The 20,773-nt window shown below is 40.0% G+C and overlaps 1 protein-coding gene across 4 annotated transcripts in view; it reads right to left on the bottom strand.

The window, feature by feature from the left end:
* The window catches only part of ect2 (epithelial cell transforming 2), a 51,230-nt gene that overhangs the window by 6,335 nt on the left and 24,122 nt on the right, over nucleotides 1-20,773 (bottom strand). For all 4 annotated transcript variants that reach the window (XM_041934978.1, XM_041934979.1, XM_041934976.1 and 1 more), the window contains 11 exons: nucleotides 18,391-18,510; nucleotides 18,204-18,272; nucleotides 16,926-17,036; nucleotides 15,535-15,631; nucleotides 15,199-15,280; nucleotides 13,626-13,704; nucleotides 12,667-12,786; nucleotides 6,173-6,311; nucleotides 4,372-4,526; nucleotides 2,859-2,966; nucleotides 1,497-1,631 (listed from right to left, as the gene is read on the bottom strand). In XM_041934978.1, coding sequence (XP_041790912.1) covers nucleotides 1,497-1,631; nucleotides 2,859-2,966; nucleotides 4,372-4,526; nucleotides 6,173-6,311; nucleotides 12,667-12,786; nucleotides 13,626-13,704; nucleotides 15,199-15,280; nucleotides 15,535-15,631; nucleotides 16,926-17,036; nucleotides 18,204-18,272; nucleotides 18,391-18,510 — 1,215 coding nt within the window. The remainder of the gene's footprint in view (nucleotides 1-1,496; nucleotides 1,632-2,858; nucleotides 2,967-4,371; nucleotides 4,527-6,172; nucleotides 6,312-12,666; nucleotides 12,787-13,625; nucleotides 13,705-15,198; nucleotides 15,281-15,534; nucleotides 15,632-16,925; nucleotides 17,037-18,203; nucleotides 18,273-18,390; nucleotides 18,511-20,773) is intronic.

Here is a 20,773-nt window from a genome sequence, read left to right as displayed (position 1 = left end):
GGCATCACATGTTACCAGTCCATTATTTGGTGGGGTTATAGAAAGAAGAAGGTCATATTTCCACACTGTGTGGAAGCTGGTCCTGGGTGCTAGCAGCTCTGTATTAGATTTGGATCATCTTCTGGTGAGGATGCTAACTGAAGCCAATGTTAACATAATTAGCTATACAGCTGACAAAATGTGCTCCTGACAGGTGTCATTTCAGCCGGGAACAGCAACAGTGTCCAGCTTGAAATGAGGAGCCTGCTTTTGTTTACCTCTGTCTGAAATCAAGTACCCATTGCTTCACAAATTAGACAGAATTACATCATAGTTCACTGAATGCACACTGATATGTTGACAAGGGTGTCGGTCTACACGCAGTCATGTGGGCGCAGAACATAAATTACACTTAAGGGTATGCCATCATTTAAAGACATTCACAATGATTGAGATTTATGAAACAGAAGCACATGCAGGCTGTGTGTAAGGCATTATGAATCTAATATGCACATTTCTGTCTCTGTCGCCAGAATCAAACTAGGCTTATTGTGGGTATATGTAATGCATCTCAAACACTAGACCACTGGCTCAGTCACTCTCTAATCTGAATTAATATGGGCAAAATATGTTATTGATATTTTTTCCTTTAATTATTTTGCAATACAGCTGCCAAAAAAACTGCCTTTACATCCTTGTATCATTGGAGAAAGGCAATAAGTTGGCGGCGTGGTTTTTCAAAAGTGAGTAAAAGCTTTGAATAACACAGGAATTTGACTTTTCCTCACTTCTTTGACTTCATACCCACTTGTTTAATGAAAATACGGCATTATTAAATTAACCATGCAAACACTGGCCTTTAACGTGTAGGAAAATAAGAAATAATCATAAGGAGATCGCTAAAATAACACAGCCCTACAAAGGAGGAAAAAAACCCAGCACATTTAAGAGCAGAAGCCCTTTTACTGCTTTTTAGTCAAGTTAGATCAAAACAGCTGACACAGACTGAAAGCTGCTCCATCGTGGTTTGATGGAGAGATCAATGGCCTGGTTCTCAACAAAAGGAGAAAGAGATGGAGAGAATAGAAAGGAAATGAGGAACAGATGGACAGATAGATTGACAGAGAGACAGCCAACAGCCGCCCAGTATTAATTGTGATGTGAGACAAAGTAGACACATTTTGTAAACACTTTTGGAAATTCAGGAAACTTATCTTGATTATTGAAGGTAGTATATATCAAGGAAGAAAACCAAAACAGAGATATTGGTCTTTCAATCACAAAGAACTTGAATATGTGAGAGCACTGTCTCCTTTTCTTCCTGTTTTGTGAATGAATGCTGTAATATTACATGCTATTATAAAATGCCTACATTTGTGTATTAGATGGGTGCTGACCAAGGTTAACTGATGGATAGATAAAAGAAGTAGACACACTAACTCAGTGTGGCTGTACCATCAGTACAGCTCATGTTACAAACTGATGACTTCTTCAAAGAGGAACACAGAAAGACTTACAGCCAGCGTGGAGCTGCTGCAGATACGGTTTTCACAGCTCAGCCTCTGGCTTTTCTCATCCGGAGTACCGTTGGCCATGAACGCCCTCTGGATCACACGCTTCGGAGTCTTGGTGAAAGAAAAAGCCCTCGTCACCTGGCACACATACACACACACACAGAATTACAAAACATAAATGGTGTGAATTCATGTTTAGAGCACAGTTCTTCGTCATAGGTGCCACATGGTATTCTTGCAGTGAACCTCCTGGATTCTCAGCTGTTTAATTTTCTTTGCAGATGAAAACCAGTGCTGAGGCCAAGCATCTGACAAGTAATAGTTTGTATTACAGGCCGAATATTTAGCCAGTAGTTATACTATTACATGCAAGTATTATGTGCTTTTGCCTGTTTTATCTGTTTAAGCAGTAGTCAAAAATGATTACATGCAAACTATTTCTTGAACAGATAACCTGACCTCCGCATATGAGGATGTTTTGAAGGTCACAGTATCAGGAAAAGCAGCTAACTTCTTAACACAGAGAACAGACAGTCTGCACCAAAACCTTTCTTTAACCTCTACACCTTCACTGCTCTCAGTTTTTCCCTCCAATATTTCCTTAAGCAGCTTTAAAATCAGATGAACCACTTTTCACAGACTGTTTTACAATGTCACATATCTTTATCTGCTTGTTCCAAAGATTCCTTTCAGGCAGTATCATGCTTCTGTTCTGTTAAATATTCAAATCCTTTAGCTGCCCACTCTGGATAAGCTGGAAAGAGGAACTAAAAAAAATCTGAGGCAGACTGCAACCCTAGCCCATTGTTTTATGACTGCACAATTACATTAAAGGGAAAGGTCTATGCTAGATGTCTTGTGCATAATTTCATTCATGCTCCTGTGTAATTCAGCATTAAACAATTAGAATATTTGCCTCACGATCTGGACTACTATTTATAAAGTCATGTCACTCTGAACTACGGCTTTAACCAAATGAGGACACTCAGGTCACCCCAGAGTTGGCGCTTGGGTAGATATCTCTCTGCTGCGTGGCTGCTGACAGCTCTGTCAGCTGAAGAGTCAATCACACTGGACAGCTGTGCAGGAGGTTGTACCAGCGTCTGGTTCAAAACTAGTTTAGCTGACTTCACTGCATTCAGCACCGGACTTGAGAGTGTCAGTGCAGCCAACAGAAATGAGTTGCTCTGTTCTGCACCGTGCTGCCCTCTGTTTCCATCACCCCTCTATTTCTACCACACTTAGCTATGTAGCCAGATAGGTTTGAGATGAGACTCAGTTTATAAAAGTGAATAGGCTTATGTAGCAAAAGGAAGCCTGCAAAAGGAAAGGTTAGTGATGAGAAACCAATTCTTCTGCCTTTACCTTTTTAGAGGTCTTCTTGATGGCCCTGGAGGCTTTGCTTAGGGTGCTGTCCATGTCTTTGGTGCTGACCTGAAGTGAGTCTGGGTCTGTACACTGAATCAGATCCTCCTGGTTACAAGACAAAATACAATACAGCCTCAAACTCAATATAATAAATCATGACCTGAAGTGTGCAATTCATGTAATCAATACCAATAGATACATTATGCTTTGCTGCACCCACACACACACAGGCACAGTCTGTATTTCTCTCTCCCCCTTACCCTGCAGAGGGCCTGTTAACAAGCGAGGCTCTATCTCGTTGGTATTCACATTGCAGCGCTGACCCAGTGAAAACAGAATTAGGAATGCAGCTGTGAGACGGCAGGCAGAAAGAGGCCAACATCGCCCCCTGCTGTTTGATCCTCTAAATACAGCAGACAGCCTCACCTCCATATCTTCCAGTGGGCTCATAAAGCTTAATCAGCCCATAACAAGTCACTTTTCCATAATTTCCCCAAACCATTAATGGATAAGGTTAGTGATATTCTATGTTTTTCTTGCAAAAAACATACAAAAAATCCCATGACAAGACCAAAAGCAGCAAGGAATTGTATAACTATATATACACAGAACTAACAGGTATTGCCTGTATTCCACTGTGGCATAGAGCACTGTTGTTGTCCAAAAACAAATAAAAAAAATACATCAATACACTGGGTGACATGGTCGTTTATTACCACACACACACGCACACTAGCTTATTTGAACAAAGCCTTCCTGCTGCTGGAAATTCTCACTGGAGCACCAAATGTGGATTAATCCAGAGCTGAAAATTGTCCTCAACAAATCCACTATTTCTTCCTTAACATTTGCTAAAGACTACAGGAGATGACTGGGTCTTTTTAAAAATCTAAATCCACTCTTTGGAGTTGGTAAATAATAAGTAGAGTTGCTTTATAATAATTGATCCTGGTGCCAGATCTCATTTCAAACATACTTGGCCCGCACCCTGACAGAGTATATATTTGTAGTTTTGTATTTGAAAAGACATTGAGAGAGTGATCATAGTAGCTCATTGTTACCATGTTTCAGGCAAATTTGCTACATCCCATTCTTCACTGCTGAAGCCCAGCTTAGCTAGCAGCATAAACAACTCCTGCACTAAACCAGTGCAATTAAACCAACACCTCTGAAACACTGGAACCACCCACCCACACACACACAAACACAGGCATTATGATAATACGAATAATATCGAACAGACCCAAGACCTGTGGTCATAATGGGACCCGACTGACCAGATAAAGCGTGGACCCAAACTCATATGGGTCCTGGGTTTTTGACACAATGCAATAATTGCCAGTAGTACAACACTTGTTCCTGTGGCTTGAGGATGGTGACTGGACCCATTTGTTTTTGAAGAGGTTCTTTCAGTGCTGACAGAGCTATCACAGCTTCCTTCCCTGCCTGTCAATCGGTCAAACTACCTACTTTCTTTTGAGTGTGTGTACGTGAGTGTGTGGTGACTCACCGCATCAGCCCTGCAGATGGTGTTGGCGACGTGGCGGCAAAGTGTTCGCAGCCAGGTGCTTTTAACTGTTTCCTCTCCGGCCAGTTGGAAGCTGAACAACAAGTTCTCCTGTTCAGTTGGAGGGCGAACCACCAAGGCAAATGCATTCACACACTCTAAAGGGAGGAAGTGAAAGAGCGAGCGATAGATGGACAGTGATGGAGTGAAAGAAAGGAAATAATGAACAGTGACAGAAAGAAAGGAGGAGGGAAATCGGCCAGTGAAGAGAGATTGAGATGAAGATAATGAGATAGAAACGGATAAGGATGATTGAGGAAGGGTGTTGGACAGGGAGGAAGGGAAGAGAAACAGATGGGAAGACAAGAGCAGACAGAAGCAGTAGAAGAAAAAAAAAACATGCAAGACAAATAAACTTCAGTGCTTTATCCAAACTCTACAAACATCAATCATTACTGGTCCCTGTATGAAAATAGCATCTGTCTCTAAACAATGTGTTCTCACATGAAACTACAGGGGTAGACCAAATAAAGCAAACACCATACTGTAGGAAACACTTGCTTTGGAACCTCCTTCACTTATTCCTGTCAGCTTGTCACACTGTACCCTAAAATGTAGGATCCTGAAGCTGTCCTTAATCAGGAAAAACTCCAGGACTTTGAGGAAAGGAAGGAGAACTCCTCAGAAACATTTTAATGATACTTAACCCTGGTGATGAGGAAGCCCATAGAAAGATGTGCAGCAGTGTGTCTGTTAGCTGTCCTGTGACTTTTTGCTGCCCTACTTATCCTCCCATGGTTAAATGATGGTTCTGCTTCTGTCATTACTGTGTGGCTTCATCAGCATTGGTAGTTCTCTTGTTGCTCAGTTCCATGATGCTCATAGGTTATCATTTGACGTCTGTTTTAATTTTCCATTTTTACCGATGAACATTTGTGCAGTAATACATATGTCATAAAGCCCTGTCGGTGTAGTGTCACCATGTTACTGAACAGCAATTATTACCAGATTGAGGGTCTTAATTATAATTGTGAAATTTACGCTTGATATAGTTCCCTCAAAAATTTTCACAGACAAAGGAAGTGTCATGGCTCCAATGATGTAATCATCGTATAAATAATATAAGCTGAAACTCATTTGTACATGAAAATTTGTATATGGCTGTGGATTTTGTCATCACTGTGCTTTCAATGGATTAAAACACATTAGTATGGGCTGTTTTTATGGCCAGTATGGACAGGAGGAATGATTACAGCAAGCAAAGCCTGTTCAATGTCTGATGCTCACATGGGCACCCAACCAAAAATTCAACTGTCGAAGCAAAACTTCGACAGTTAAGTTGCTTCGACAGTAATGCTTTCTTGTTGGTGGCTCAAAGGAAACCTCAAACCAACATTTGAGTCAGCTCCTAATCAACATTCTTAATTTAAGAAATTATTAAAGTGACGTTATACTTAAATAATAGACTTAAAACCAAAAATGCACCTTGGGAATGAATGAGGTTTAGCAGCTGACTCCGATCTCAGAGCATGAAGCATCTTTGAATGAACATACTCAGAATCGGCTTCTACCATCAATTGCGTTCAAATAAATGGAGCAGAGATCTTGGGAGTTGGTTTGTCATCATCAGTGCTGTGTTACAGGGATGCTTCAAAAGGGTGTTTAACCACTGGATATTCAAATGGAGTGAAGATTGAAAATAAACATCCTCAAATGACACAGGGGTGAAGTGATAAGCAGTGCCTGCATTAGTTTCGAGTGTGTGTGTGTGTGTGTGTGTGTGTGTGTGTGTTGTCAGTGTTACCCTCTGTATCCTGCAGGTCCAGAACTCTCCGAATCTGGGACAGCGGCATCAGCGCAATGTGTTTGAGCGGCGGTGGTGGTCTCGTCTGTCCTAGCGGACTCTTGAATGTATTGATCACCTTGTGTCGCTTCCTTGCAATCTGCAGAAACACACGCACACAAATTAAAAATCAGAGGTAGAGGTTTGGAGGTAAATAGGAAGGCAACTAACAAATAACAACCTGTACGTGTTTGTGAGTGCATGCGATTTTAAAATTGAGTGTGGGTGCATTTTGCAGTGTGTGCGTGAAGCTGCTATCGGTACTTGGCGATAAATCAATGAGGCCGTCATAGAGGTAAATGATGCAACTCATTAATGCCATGTTAATTAGATGCTGAGAAAGAGGAGTGAAAGGAAAGAGAGAGAGCTGGAGGAGAGGATGAAACAAGACACTACATCATAGGTCATTGTTATTTTGGCATGGCGAGTGAAGAGGGTCAGAGAGAGTGGCTATATGAATGCAAGAGTTAGTCAATGATTAGTGATGATGGAGGGGAGTGGTTGGCCATCCACTCTAACACAACATTCACTCAATATACATAGAAGGCTACATGGAAAACTGTCAGAAATCCATGTGTGTGGCTGTTCTGCACATGCACACGCACACACACACACACACTCACTGGGAGGAGTTGCTGACACTCCTGAATCAGTGCAGCCACCCACCTCATCTCTTCCATGTTTGCCTGCCCTGTTCTTTTCTATGCTGCCCCTAATTAAGACACACACTGACTGTGTCAGCAGTGACAGACTGCACACGCATTAATTGATCTTGCTGCTCTGCAAAAGGGCTCTTTCCTCCTCATCACAGAATGTGCACATGGATCTCAGCATGTGTTTAAGAACATACTCCCTCAACAAACAAGGTACAGAGGAAGAAAAACAAAGAAGATGGAGGCATAACATCACTGGCTGAATGAAAACAGAAACAGGCTTCAGGTGACACAGCAACTGGAGTTAAGTCCGGTTCCACCACTGAAAGGATGACTGCTTCATTTTCTAGTGCTAGGTTTTGTGAAATAACCCTAAAATCCCTGGGTTTATCAATCCAATAGTCTTCAACTAATATTAGTGCCAAGCTAATCTGGAAGCCAGACTGATAGACCAGGGGTGTCGAGCACTTAAAGGATTTACCCAGAGACGGCACCAACACAGTTGGTTTCTGGATAACTTGTTGACAAGAACACTTGACCTTCCCCCGTCACGGGAGCTCAGAATTCATGGGGCACACTGGCACAGAAGCCCAATGGCTGGTATACTTACTACTATGGGAGAAGGTGCATCTGACATGGAGATCAGGAACCCAGTGCAACGGGCAGCTACACAAGGAATTCAAAAAGTGACCCCCGTCCCCCAATCTTTGTTATTTTTTTTTAGTTTGGCTGGTATGAGGGCACATATTAGGGTCCCACTGCTGTCACCATATGGGACTTTACCTTATGCCGGCTTTGAAAAGAGCCTCAGCCTCTGAAACAATTGTTCTAAGCCTTTTCATCTTTGTCTTTGTTTCATGTTTGGTCCCTGGGAGAGATATTTTTAGTGTTTAGTGTGCTAAAGTGAGATCACCAGCCATGCATAGTGGTGATTTTGGACGTAATTATTTTTGTAATCATGCTCCTCTGTCTTGCACTATACATATTAGTGATAATATGGGAAGAACATTGTGGAGGCTAAATACAAGTGTACGTGACAACCCATAATATTAGGCTCAAATGAGAGAAATGAGAAAGGAAATAAAAATCATTTTAGAAGAAAACAATATGAGGGAGGTTGATTCAGCTATACTTTGGGACGCCTTATAAGTAGTCATTGGGGGAAGAATATCTGTCTGTGTCCATAAAAAGAGAAAAACAATTAAGACTAGGAGACCTTAATTAAGAATTAAAAGATCTTGAGTAAGCATAAAAAATTAACAAAAAAATCCAATGACAAAAATAAAGAAAATTAAGAACAACATAAATGTATTCACAGGAAATCAAAAACAGAAATATTAACAATTCTTGCAAGAAAGCTACAAAAATATGAGTAGGTGAGAAAATATTATATTAAGGGACTGTGACTCTAAAGTGATACAGCTCAAACAAGATGAAATACAAGAAATAAGAACATTTAAAAAGTACTACAAGCTGTAATATACACAACTGCACCTAGAGGGTGAGAAACATATTGCCCTTAACTCTCCAAACCCACCTTTTCCACCAGAGGACCAAAATCAAATATTTACAGCTGTGAGCCAGAGCTAAACAGCGCCATCTTCAGGCTCAAGGCAAATAAGTTACCTGCCCAGGCAGCCTCACCTCAGGTTGGAAGGCTTATTGATTTTCGGACATGTCCAGACTTCTTCGGGCTTGCAATACAACCTTAACAGGTCCTAAAATGCCCCCATCATGGAATAAGACAGTGATCTAGGTTATCGCCAAACCGGGAAAGAAGAAACTTAAATGTGGATCATATAGGCCAATTTCGCTGCTTAATGTTGACTTCAAATCAAGCCTCTTTCACAGTTCCCGTTAAAGCTGTTTTTGTCTGTTGCTCTTGTAATGTATTTAAAGTGGAACAGACAACTTTTCAGCATCCTGCAACATTTGCAAGTGGTAGAACTGTTGGTCCCGCTGTCATAAAAACAGCTTGCTTTCTGTTGTCCTCAGAGTCGAGCAACTACCAGCAACACAGGACACACGGCATTTGTTTCCAGATTTTTGTTTGAAAATAAGAGTGAGGAAAGAGGCATGTGCACTGAAGAGGTAAAGATAGTGAAACTCATAATTTTACATGGAGTAACAACATTGTTGGAGTATTGCTTTGCACAAAAAAGTAACAACAGCCGGGGTTGGTGTCGGGGTGGAGTAAAGGAAACAGTAGGAGAGTTCATCCCCTTTTCCCTGAAATGTTACCTGGCCTTGAGGTTGGAAACTGGCAGGACAACAGTTTGTTTTTAAACTGTTTAACTTATAATTATACAGCCCTAAAACGCCTTAGAGAGAAATTGCACCTTAACTCATTGAAATATCTAGGAATACATTTACCCAAAAAGTCCCAACAAGGAAACTGAATTGATGAAAGCTCATTGCTTTCATCTGTCTTAGTCAGAGGACTAAAAAAAAAAAAAAAAGTTTTTCATGATCTCTTCCTATCCCAAGCACCTCCTGTAGAAATTTCCTGAAAAAAGATCTGAATTGAATAAAATTATTTCCAGATTTGCTTGGCAGAGGGAAAACCGCAGGATAAACTCAAAACACTACAGCTTCCAAAGGAGGACGGAGGAATAGGACTTTTTTTTAATGATTATTTCATGCAGCCCAGAATAGACCGTTAACCATGTATCGAAACATTTCACGCCAGGTTGAAAGACATTGAACTCTCCATGCCCCAATTCAGCTAAGCCAATTCCCAACACAAAAAATTGGGAAAATTTATAAATAATACAGAATCCATGGAACAAAGTCCAATTAAAAATCTGGAATATGATAAAAGGACAATTAAAATTAGACCATAAATTACAAGTAATTCAATGGTATGCTTAAGATCCCAGGTTCAAGCCTAATAAAATGGATCACACATTTAAATCCTGGATCGCAGAAGGAAAAACAACATTCTATTCCCTTACAGAAAAGAAACAATTATAAGACTCAAAAATCTGAGGAAAGAATAGCATCTTGAAAAATCTGATTTTTATACATTGTTGCAAACGGGTCTGACAAGATGTACAAAAATCTTACTATAATACTGGGTTCACTTGACGTAGACTCAGACTGTAAACACAGTGAGTGTGAGATGTGGATGGCTTCAAAAAATCCTTCAAGGAGAATTTGTTGCAAACAAATACTAAATTGCATAAAGGAGCACAAACAATGGCAAATGGTAACTGCAAAATGGCTGAGCAGGGAGGGTGCAGTAAGGCAGGTGCTTTTCCTCCAAAGTCTAATGCCATTTTACAATCACAGTCAATCAAAATAAAGAAACAACACAACAGCTAATCAGAAGGAAGCATAAACTCTTCAACTCTGCAATCCTGAAGTGCAAGAGGTGGAAATTCTTCCAAACTGTCATTCAGGCACAAAGGCTGTGGGATTTGCGAGCAAAACCCAGGGGATTACTTGGAGGGCACATAAATATTCACAGTGTCACAGGGAACAGTGGTCAGTCAGTGGGCATGGTTTTTGATTGACATAGCTTTGACATTTTGGGTGGAAGTAAATTCCATTTTTACGCCTCTATTTTTCAATTCACATCACCCCCATTGTTATCAATTATCACTTCCACCGTTGATACATCCCATGCAATTTGGTTTAAGATCTAACCATTCAATGGAAACTGCTGTTTGGTTTCCCCACATGAATATATTTTTAGTGTGATATTTCACTGGGCACAGCTGCATCACATTCTGGCTATATAGATAGGTGGTTTCTTTTTTTGTCTGTTTTAATTGTGTTTATTGTTTATATAGGATCTGGAGTCGGCACAGGGTGTTTTATTTTAAAAAATTAACCGGGCTCTCTATGCCGTTCCAGTGTCTAAACTTCCTGAGACACGAGACGTGTGGTCTGCAGAGATCAGCTTCTGGGCACTGCTGCACTTCTGGTAGAATCACAAAATTTGTTTAGAATGGCCGCGATCAGCTTCAGCGGCTGTATCGTGGCCGTGTCCAGTGGAGTTTAGTTTCTATCTGAAGAAAGCTTTTGACACTGTGGATCAGGGTGGTCTACTTGCCAAGCTTTTAATGGTCAAGACAAATAGTGAGCTGTCATCAACCCTTAGTTGTGACATCAGTGTGCCTCGGGCATCAATTCTGGGTCTCTGGTTGTTCAGCCTCGGCACAAAACACCTTCCAACCATGTGCAATGAGTCCGAGATCAAATGTTTGGGGATGATACTGTCATTTGTGTAGAGGGAATGACCAAACAACAAGCTGCATGTAGGCTCACAGATGTGATGGCCTATGTTACACAGTGACAATGAACTTGTCAAATTTCTGCAATATCAGAAACTGTTTCACTAGCTGGGCACAAGCCTCATGTACAACACTCAAACATGTACAATCAGTATATATAGGATTGTACATCAAGTCAGCCATAAGGCATTTTGTTGAAGAAGGAAAAAAAGATCTCTGAGGTGCTAACTGCCAGCTTGTTGGTGATTTGAAAGCAGTGACTTGACTGCAGTCTCCACCTTCACTGATGGCCAAGACAGTCTCAGAAGTAAGGATGTCAAAGGGTCTGAAGAATCACCCAGTTGATGTTCCATATGATTGAGACCCATCACTGTGGTAGATGGTGAGGGATGAGCTTGTTCGGTGCCTCAAGCCCAAGTTTGTTATGCCATCAAGAGCTACTGTGACTTAAAGAAGAAAAAAAAGAGCACTTGAAATTGAAGTGCATCGAAAAACACTTTAAGGAGAAGAAAGATGAGCTAAAAATCAAGTTAGCCAGAGAAGACAAGCTAGCTCTGACCACTGACTGCTGAACGCTCTCACAAGTGAAAAATACATCACAACAATCTGTCACTTCATCAATGCTGACCAGGAGCAGGGTTTCTGTTATCTGGTAACTTCCATTCTTTGACAAAACAAACTGTTTTGACTGAAGGCTGGTGATAACACTTCCAAAGTTAAATGTAAAACTTTTCTGGCTCTGCATGCTGTTTTCCACAGCGGTTTCTCTGATGTCTGTCTGTCCTCTCTCCTGCTCCTTTCGTGATCTAGTGAATTCAGGGTTTATTGTGACCAAACCAGAGTTGGTGCTGACTGTTAGAACAGTGTAAGGACGAAACCATGACGATGTTGGTGAGGTTGATTTTGTTTCTGTCAAATTGGAAATGTATAGGACATAAAAATCGAGCAGGACACGACTGACTAGGAGATGTAGTCCAGAGTGCCTCTCATTACAAAATTAAGCAGTCAGTTCCAGGTTAATGGCTGTCGCTATCAAAAGCAAAATTAGAGAAACTTGCATTCCCATTCATAACCATTGGAAATGTTAGTTTCTAGCCTTTTGAGGATGCAGCAGAGGCAGTGGAGGGTGAAAGAAAAAAGGACATGAATGAATAGGATGTAGATTTAAACTCAGTAGTTTGGGAGATTTTTTCTAGATGAGACTTTTTTAACTTTCTGAAAAGGATAGTAACTTATGTGTAATGAACACTATAAAATGGGACCAGGATTAATAGCACAATAAAGTGACTACTTTTATTAATTTATTTTCTAATAGTAATCACTTCTTGAAATAGTGGACTTTGCTTTTACTATAACAATTTCACTGTTTTAAATTTTGGTGTGACCAAAGCCTTTAGAAAAAAAAAATATATTTAGGTTTTTCAGTTAAGGTTAAAGCTAGATGAAGATTCAAGCACAGGGCTGTAGGTAAATCTTCCAAATAGAGTATGGTAAGGCAGGCAAATTAGGTGTGAATATGTTCTGTGCAAGACAAATGTTTGTTGGTGTTTCTGTGCATTCTCACCTCAAGGCAGTCATTGAAGAGGAAGAGTGTGACATGTTCCCCACGGTCACATGGCTGATCTCCCAGGGCGATTGTTTCTACTCGGTAAACCAGACTGCGATGAGAGGACAGCAAGTTGGCCTGCAGGGAAGACAAAGCATAGCAGGTGAGAAGATGTGGAGAGAGAGAGAGACAGACAGACAGAGAGAGAGAGAGACATAGAGAGAGAGAGACAGACAGAGAGAGAGAGACAGACAGACAGAGAGAGAGACAGACAGAGAGAGAGAGACAGAGACAGAGAGAGAGACAGAGAGAGAGAGACAGACAGACAGACAGAGAGAGAGAGAGACAGAGAGAGAGAGAGAGAGAGAGGAAGAAGAGGATGGGAAAAAGCAAATGAGACAGTAACATGTCAGCCAAATTGAGAGAAAATGAAGCATAGATGGGAGGAAATCCGAAAATGGGCAAAAGGCAAAAAGGAAAAATATTGGTCGCAACCCAATATGGCATCTTTCCAAAATTCCAAAATATTACTTTATATCACATATATACACATATATCACAGACATTCTCATCATGATTACTGGCTTGTACGTCATATGCATTTAATGTTATTACCTATATTCTCAAATCAAGATATTATATGTTTTGAGGGCCTTCATACAGATGTTGTTATATGACAAATGAGTAATGATTCTTCTAATGTCTCACAGGTCAACAAAACAGCTTGTTGGAACAGTTTACTGATGACTTGCAGACTACTGGTGGAAGGTCAAACGTCATGGTGTCACTGTCTGAGCATGTGTAACACACTTGGATATCTAACTATGGCTTGACTACCCTTGACACAGTCTACAATAGGTTTAGATACAGGGACAACATGAAGAGCCTTACGATTCCAGTTTGTCGTGTGGGATAATATGAACAAAAAATGAAATCGCTGACAGAACCACATACATGCAAACAACAGTAAAACTTACAGGACAGCCGTCCACTTCATAAACAACATCAAAAATCTGCTTCTGGCCTTCAGTCTTCCTCTTGTCCTCGTTGATGTGACTGTTGGGGAGGCAAGGGAGAGAGGAAGTTAGAAAATAAAGTCTATGTTCATCTCCGTAGTGCTGAAACAATTACCCAATATATCAATAAGTTCACCAACAGAAAGTCATCAGCAACACTTTTAATGATCCATCACTTGTCTTTAAAAAAAACAAACAAACAAATATAACACATAGCATTTAGTTTGCAAATGTGAGGATTTGAACATTTTTGGTTTTGAAAGACATGTTGCTGCACTCTTGTAATGAGCATCTTAAACTAATAACAGAAGTAAGAGTTGGTTAAACATACTATTGTTTTATCAGTGTACCATTTAAATCACAGGATAATGTGTTCACAATACACAGCAGGGTTTCTGTCATACTTTCATATTTTTACCGAGAAAATACGAGAAAGTCCTACATGGATAAAATAATTCGATGTGAAAATATTCTCTTTTCTCAATCATTCTTTTCTTTGTCTGCCCTCTCCCTTGCTTCTCTCCCTGTTCGGTAAATTAAGGGTTTACTTCAACCAAACGAGAGTGCTGATTGTTGAAAGATGAAGAAGATTTTGGTGAGTTTGGTTTTGTTTCTGTCGCATTTGAATCAAGTGTGTTTTACGATGTAAATGGAGTCTGGTGGCTATGGATCTTACCCCATAACAAAAAGTTTTATCTCTGTATGGATCCTGTCCAAAATGTTTTCAGACATATAGAATAACAATTTGAGCCGTTGATAGTGCACAACACCCAGAGGGATTACACTGCAGCCCATTTCATGTCTGGAAATACTAGAAAAACTTCAAAAATGGCTGTCTCCATAAGTCACTTGGACAGAAAACATGGGAAAATAGGGTCCATAACCAGATAATATGGAGCTGGAATTTGTCTGGGATATTGAAATCTTCCACGACACATGGACCGACACCAATTGGAGACTCTACACACAAAGTCACTTTCATTGACTGAAAATGTAGGTCAAGCTAATGCAAGCGAAGAATTCAACAACAGTCTATAGGTGTGTATCGGTACCTTTATACTGAGCTAATGTACAAGTAGCAATACTAATCTTAGAGGGAATAATCAAAGGTAATTTCTGGCCAATTTTGACAGCCCTACTACTGTGTCTTCTTTATCATTTGCAACAATTGTTCTCCTTATGCTGCACATTTCTTGAAAACCGCACAGCTATTGTAAAAGTCATGCAGTCATTTTGAATACAGCTCATGTCACACAGCGCTGAATATGACCTCACAGTTATCTGAAAATGCACTGAAACATCAAGTATCGATTTGAAATTACAATTCTGGTATCAGATATGTCAAGGCTTTTAAAAAAGTCTTAAAAAGCGCTTTCAATAAAAATAAAAAAAATGGTCAATTATTACAAGTTCAACATACACAATGGTCAAGACTTTGAATGATAAGACAGAGTTCACATGAGGTTTGGAAATGATCAAACAACGCTTGCTGTGTGATCATCACTAGAGGAAGGGTGAGGTCATGCCAACTCACGTCATGACTTCTTTCAGAGACTCAATTGCTTTCTCCAGTGTTATCTTGTCTGGGTTGTCATCTGACGTATGCTTCTTTATGTCTGGAATGGCAGAAGAAAGGTAAAGTTTATTAAGAAGCAGAAAGGCAGGAAGAGATGAAAATCATGTAGAGAAAGGTGAGAAGAAAAGAACAGAGAGGAAAAGAAATTACAGACGGTATCAATAGGAGATAGTGGAGGAACGAGGCAGGTATGGAAGGAGAAAGATAAGAAGAAAAAGACAAGGAGGGATGTAATTAGCTCAAGAAATGATTTTTTTCTTCCCTGTTTTTAAAAGGGGTATGTGTGTGTGGTACCGTTAAGAAGAAGGGCCACACTAGGCAATCTCTGTACAGGTCTAATGAGCAGCTCCACCAGTGTCTGCCTGCCGCACTCTGGCTTGGCCTGGTTGATCTGTAAAGGAAAATGTGGGTGTGACAGCATTTGTGTTTGTGTAAACTGAAGCGACAAATGGCATCAGGAAACAAAGGTTTGTCAAACAGCAGCAAATTAAGGGTCAATTCGCTCAAGTATATCAGTTTATCAGGCCATTTTAGCAGATAGCAGCCAGTATTTTCTTAATAAGTGCTTTGCCAGAAATGTACAAAGTGTCACTACTTTGCAGACTTTTTAATGACCAACCCAGTGAGTGGGCATGTCCTGGTTACAAGACACAGATTAAAAAAGGGCTACATATGATGGACACAATACAGTGTAATATTGGTGTATCAGTCCTGAAAAATATACTGTACCACTCTCATAAAGTTAATTACAATGACAGGACTGAAACAACTAATTGGTTAAATCAATTACAATCGATTATAAACAGTTGGCAACAAATTTCATTTCATCATCAGTTAGTTTGACGACACAAGCTGTGGCATTGTCTCCTAATGTGGGGGCATTAAGCCAGCCAACGCTGCCCCTTGTGTGGGTCACATGATGAACCAATTAAAAAATACATTTTAACGCACCAGAATTCTGTCTGTTTTATCTCAGTTTTGGGCCCTGATATAGCTGTTTTAAAGCCAACATCCCTACTTCCCTAAAACGGCTATCTTAAAGCTGATGAATGATAAAGCTAACTCCCCTAACTCCCCAAAAAGCTTGATCCATCACAAAATAGAAGAGATAGAACAGACGGAAGGTAACATTTTTTTTTAACCAGTTACATTTGTTTTTAAGTTAACCTCTAATCGCGTGTTTGTCCCTCAAAACAGAGACACACATCTACCAGGACTGCAGATTTGGATAACACCAAATAGCTGACATTAGTTCAAAGAGATGCTGGGGTATAATGCAACTATATGTAGTTTTTGGAATATTTCATGTCATTTTTCAGAGAAGTCTAAAGTGAACCCTTTACTTCTTCTCAAAAGAAACTTGAGCAACATCTGATCGAATATTTATTAGTGAAATTTCCCAACTCCCCAATTCACTTCTTTGCTTGCCTTGCTGTTTGAAACAGTCTTGTTCAAGAAAATGAGGAATACGTTTTTTTTTTTTTTTTTCAAATGCTGGAAATTAGAAAATGTAGCTTCTTTTTGTTTGTTTTTTTTACAGGCTGTAACCTTGCTACTTAAAGGTTCTTTATATGATATTCACTGCCACTAGATGTCGCACTAAAACACCAGCATCTGAGACCGGAACAAATGGATGCATCATCTAAACTAGGCAAACAAACACAAAACAAATGCAAAGGTCATACCTTGAGAAAAGCGTGGAAGCGTGGTTTTTGTTTCTCGCACCGAACAATAGTCTCCTTGCTCATTTCAAAAAAATTGACAAAGGGTGGGTAAGCCTTCACCAACTCTTTAGACTGGAAAGAAAGAAGATGAGGACAGGTCCGAAGCATTAAGAGGAAGATCCACACAGACACGAGGATGAGGTTTCACACAGAGGGAATGTTCTGTTTAAAACTGTTTTCAAAATACTCTCACAGTATAATCTGCAGTCACGGAGCAGAGGAAAAGGTGAGCAGTATGTTGTCAAGTGTGTCAGTTAATAAATGCTGCGACTTCTCAAGACCAACAAAAGAGGTTTTAATAGTATTATCTGCAGTGGAAACGCAAAACAGACAGAGGGTTTAGATACATATAGGGATAAGTTAGGTACGAGTTTAAGGGTACTACACTGAAAGTGATTGGTGGAACCACAGCTTTAGTCTCCAACAGATGAGTGTATATCAGCGACAGCATACAGAACCATATGATGTACGAGTGTCACGACTTTTACTCTAAATCCATCGAAATTTTGCATTTTGAAAATCTCTCCACACCCACCTACTTGCATCCAGGGCGTGGCTAAAGGAAAAAAAAAAAACAAAAAAAAAAACCACTTCACAGATGACACAGCATAGCTTAACAGCTGACAACTCATGGTAGAAACTAAGCCACGTCTCTGGACTCTGAATCAGGAGGAGGAATAATCAAGTGGATTTGTGTATTTACAGCAGGGGTTTCTCTAGGAGTTGCCCGTCTTTGCGAACTAAGGCCGACACTGCAGAACTGACTGACTGATCGACGGTATCGCGAGTACCCAGCGTATATCCTGTAAGGAATGTCTGTTGCTGAAATGCAAATACAGATGCTGCTATTTTAATCTTTTTCTATTTCTTGATTTGATTTGGTTTTGTGGCACTGTGACCTGGATTAAATTGACCTGTTTTGTGGTAATGGGGACAACACAACGGACTATTCTGCTTTATGTAATACACCCATTGAAAACTGAGTTGAGTTGTGTTCTATTACTTTTTGTAGTGCCAGTGTTCGTGATGTATATATTAGTGTTACTTGATATTTGCTTTATTCTTTTGTATGGTTTGACATACGTGGCTACGTGACTCTGACTGGCACCTGCTTCAGTGAAGTGTCAAACATGCAACAGTACATTTTATACATTACAGTACAATCATGACATCCATAAAATGGTCATACTTTCTTGTATAAACAGGCAAACATGCAAGGATAAATCTGTTTGTACTCACATATTTGAGAATGATGTCTCCTACACTCCTGTCCTCTGACCAGTCAGACAGGAGCTCCTCAAGGTCACCCTGACAAACAAACCATCACACACATAAAAATAACAGATCGACTCCTCTTCAGACATTACCAATTCCCAATAACTGGGTCAAACTTGGGCTTTAACAGAAACAGGTGAGGACACACTACCTTTATTCTGGTATGAACCTCATAGATTTCTGGTATGCTGCCAAATATCGTCTTCATTTCTTCTTGGGCCAGGATGGGTCCGCCCACCTGCCCCTCTTTTTCCAACGGAAGCTTGAAAAGCTTCAAATAAAAACAGATATATCAGAGGCGTGCAAATACCGGCACATAACATGTTCCAAAAAACTGCACACAAATCAAAACATCAATGAGCAATACTCAAAGAGGCTTTCAAAGGCTTCAGTCATTCAATATGTTCTTTTAGGACAATAAAAATACACATCTAATGTGTCCACACTCTGTATTTTCATATGTTGATTCAGTCAGTGTGCGTCTCTGCATGTCATTGAAGCAGATGTTGGCATCTCAGGATGGTTTCACATAATTTTCATTTTGTTAAAGAAGACTAAGACAATGACTGAGAAAGAGCGATAGAGAGAGACAGAGACAGAGAAAGAGAGAGGGAGAGTGAGACAGAGAGAGAGAGAGACAGAGAGCTGTGACTGTCGATAAACAGAAGAGCTGATTATACACTGGAGTGAGTGTGTGTGGGTTGCAAGTTCCCTTTATATGTGAGGAGGATGTCGACATGAAACTGCAGCAAACGTGTACTGTGTGGGAAACGCTGATGTTTCAGCTGGATTGCGAGTTTATTTAAAGCAGCAGTCAGTTTAAAACGAGTGAGCTAACTAGCTAAAAGCCATACACCTTGCAGTCATAAACAAAAGATGATTCCAAAACTGTTGGGATGCTGTTTTAAACAGAAATAAAACAGTGATCATTTGCTAATCCTTGTTGACATAAACTCAAAAGACTGAGAAAGTTGTGGAACGTTCCAAAAACACCTGTTTGGAACATTCCACAGGTAAACAGGTTGATTGGTAATCACCAGGATCGAGAGGATCACCACTTTCTGATCACGTGACTGTATAAAGATTAATACACGGATGCTGGAACAATTCGCAAAACTGCTGTCAGTAACAAAGTTTGTTTGCAAGTGACTGCATTCTGTTTTAACTCAAGTTTTACACAGCATTCCAACTTTTCTGGAATTGGTGTTGTAATCTCTTCTTTCCTTCACAATGAAGACATTCATTGTGTAAAGTTTAATGTGAAGCAACAGCAGCGGGAGATGTTTGCATGTTCGCATTAGCTGTAACTGAACAGTTGTGGAATCAGGGTTGTATTTTGTGACATAAAAATGCTTTGATTATTTGTCTTTCACATTACCATTAAAATGTATTTCATTTGATTTAGTATCAAAATAATTCTATTCCACTTTGTGCTCACACTTACTAATTACAAAAACAAAATCAAACAAATCAAAAATCTAAATCATGCAACACATTCTGCCAGAATAATAAGTTAGGATTAACAGTTGTGGTTGAAATAAAAATAAGAGAAGAAAAGTTGTGCATAACGTGATTTGTCTCTCCACTGATAGTATGCTGTACCATGCTAGTGTCATAGCCACATAAGCAGTCAACCTGTGTTGATGTGTGAGTAACACAGTGTGTAATGTGTGTTGTGATGTTGAAAAATGAAATCTAATTTGCAGACTACTGTCTGCCGTCCATCTGAACATGGGTTTGAAATGAAAGGTTTGCTGCCTGAGTAAATGGCTGCAAGATGAAACTGCTGCACTCAGAAATACAGATCAAGTATATTTTCTCTTCTGCTAACTGTGCAGTGAAAAAGGAGCATGGATTGACTATGAAATAGGCAGTAATCAACAGTGCTACAATGCGTGCCTAGCATGCAGTGATTACTAAATGCCTGGATTATGGAGTCAGCCTCAACTGTGTTTTCCTGTGATAAATGGCACCGCAGTGGAGCTACAGCAGCATTTTAAAGGTGATTTCAGCAGCATGTGATGAGTTAGTTTTCAGTTTCAAGGCTTTCCAAAGCACCATGGCACTAACCTCATATTCACAGATATTGTTTAGAAAAACTGCTTTTTGTGAGGACAAGGTGCAGTTACCCAGAAGAATACAACAGAGGACACAGAGGGAAGACAGAAAAGAGGAGGATGACAAAAATCGAGGAAAGATGTTTAGGCAGAAACAGAAAGAGAGAGGGAGAGAAAGACTGGATTAAAAAGAAACAGTTAAAATGGAGAAAGAATAGTAGTTGAAAAACAGTTAAGAAAAACAGCAAAAGAGTAAAAGATTTTGAAGAGGCGGGAGACAGAAAGAGAAATGGTCAGGCAGGTCATTTTCTCCATCACTGATCAGCTGTCTGACTCTCTGCTGGGACCAACTGATAAGACGGGCCAAGTGAGAGCATGCAAACACACGCACGCACACACACGCTTAATGATTGTAGCTTAGCCTCAAACTGTCGTCAAGGGCAACTGACTGGCCAACCTGTGAGGGAGTGTTAGAAA

The sequence above is a fragment of the Chelmon rostratus genome, chromosome 4 (assembly GCF_017976325.1).
Source record: "Chelmon rostratus isolate fCheRos1 chromosome 4, fCheRos1.pri, whole genome shotgun sequence".
Taxonomy (NCBI): Eukaryota; Metazoa; Chordata; class Actinopteri; order Chaetodontiformes; family Chaetodontidae; genus Chelmon; species Chelmon rostratus.
Note: the sequence above shows the minus strand (reverse complement) of the source record. Positions and strands in the feature narration are given on the sequence as shown.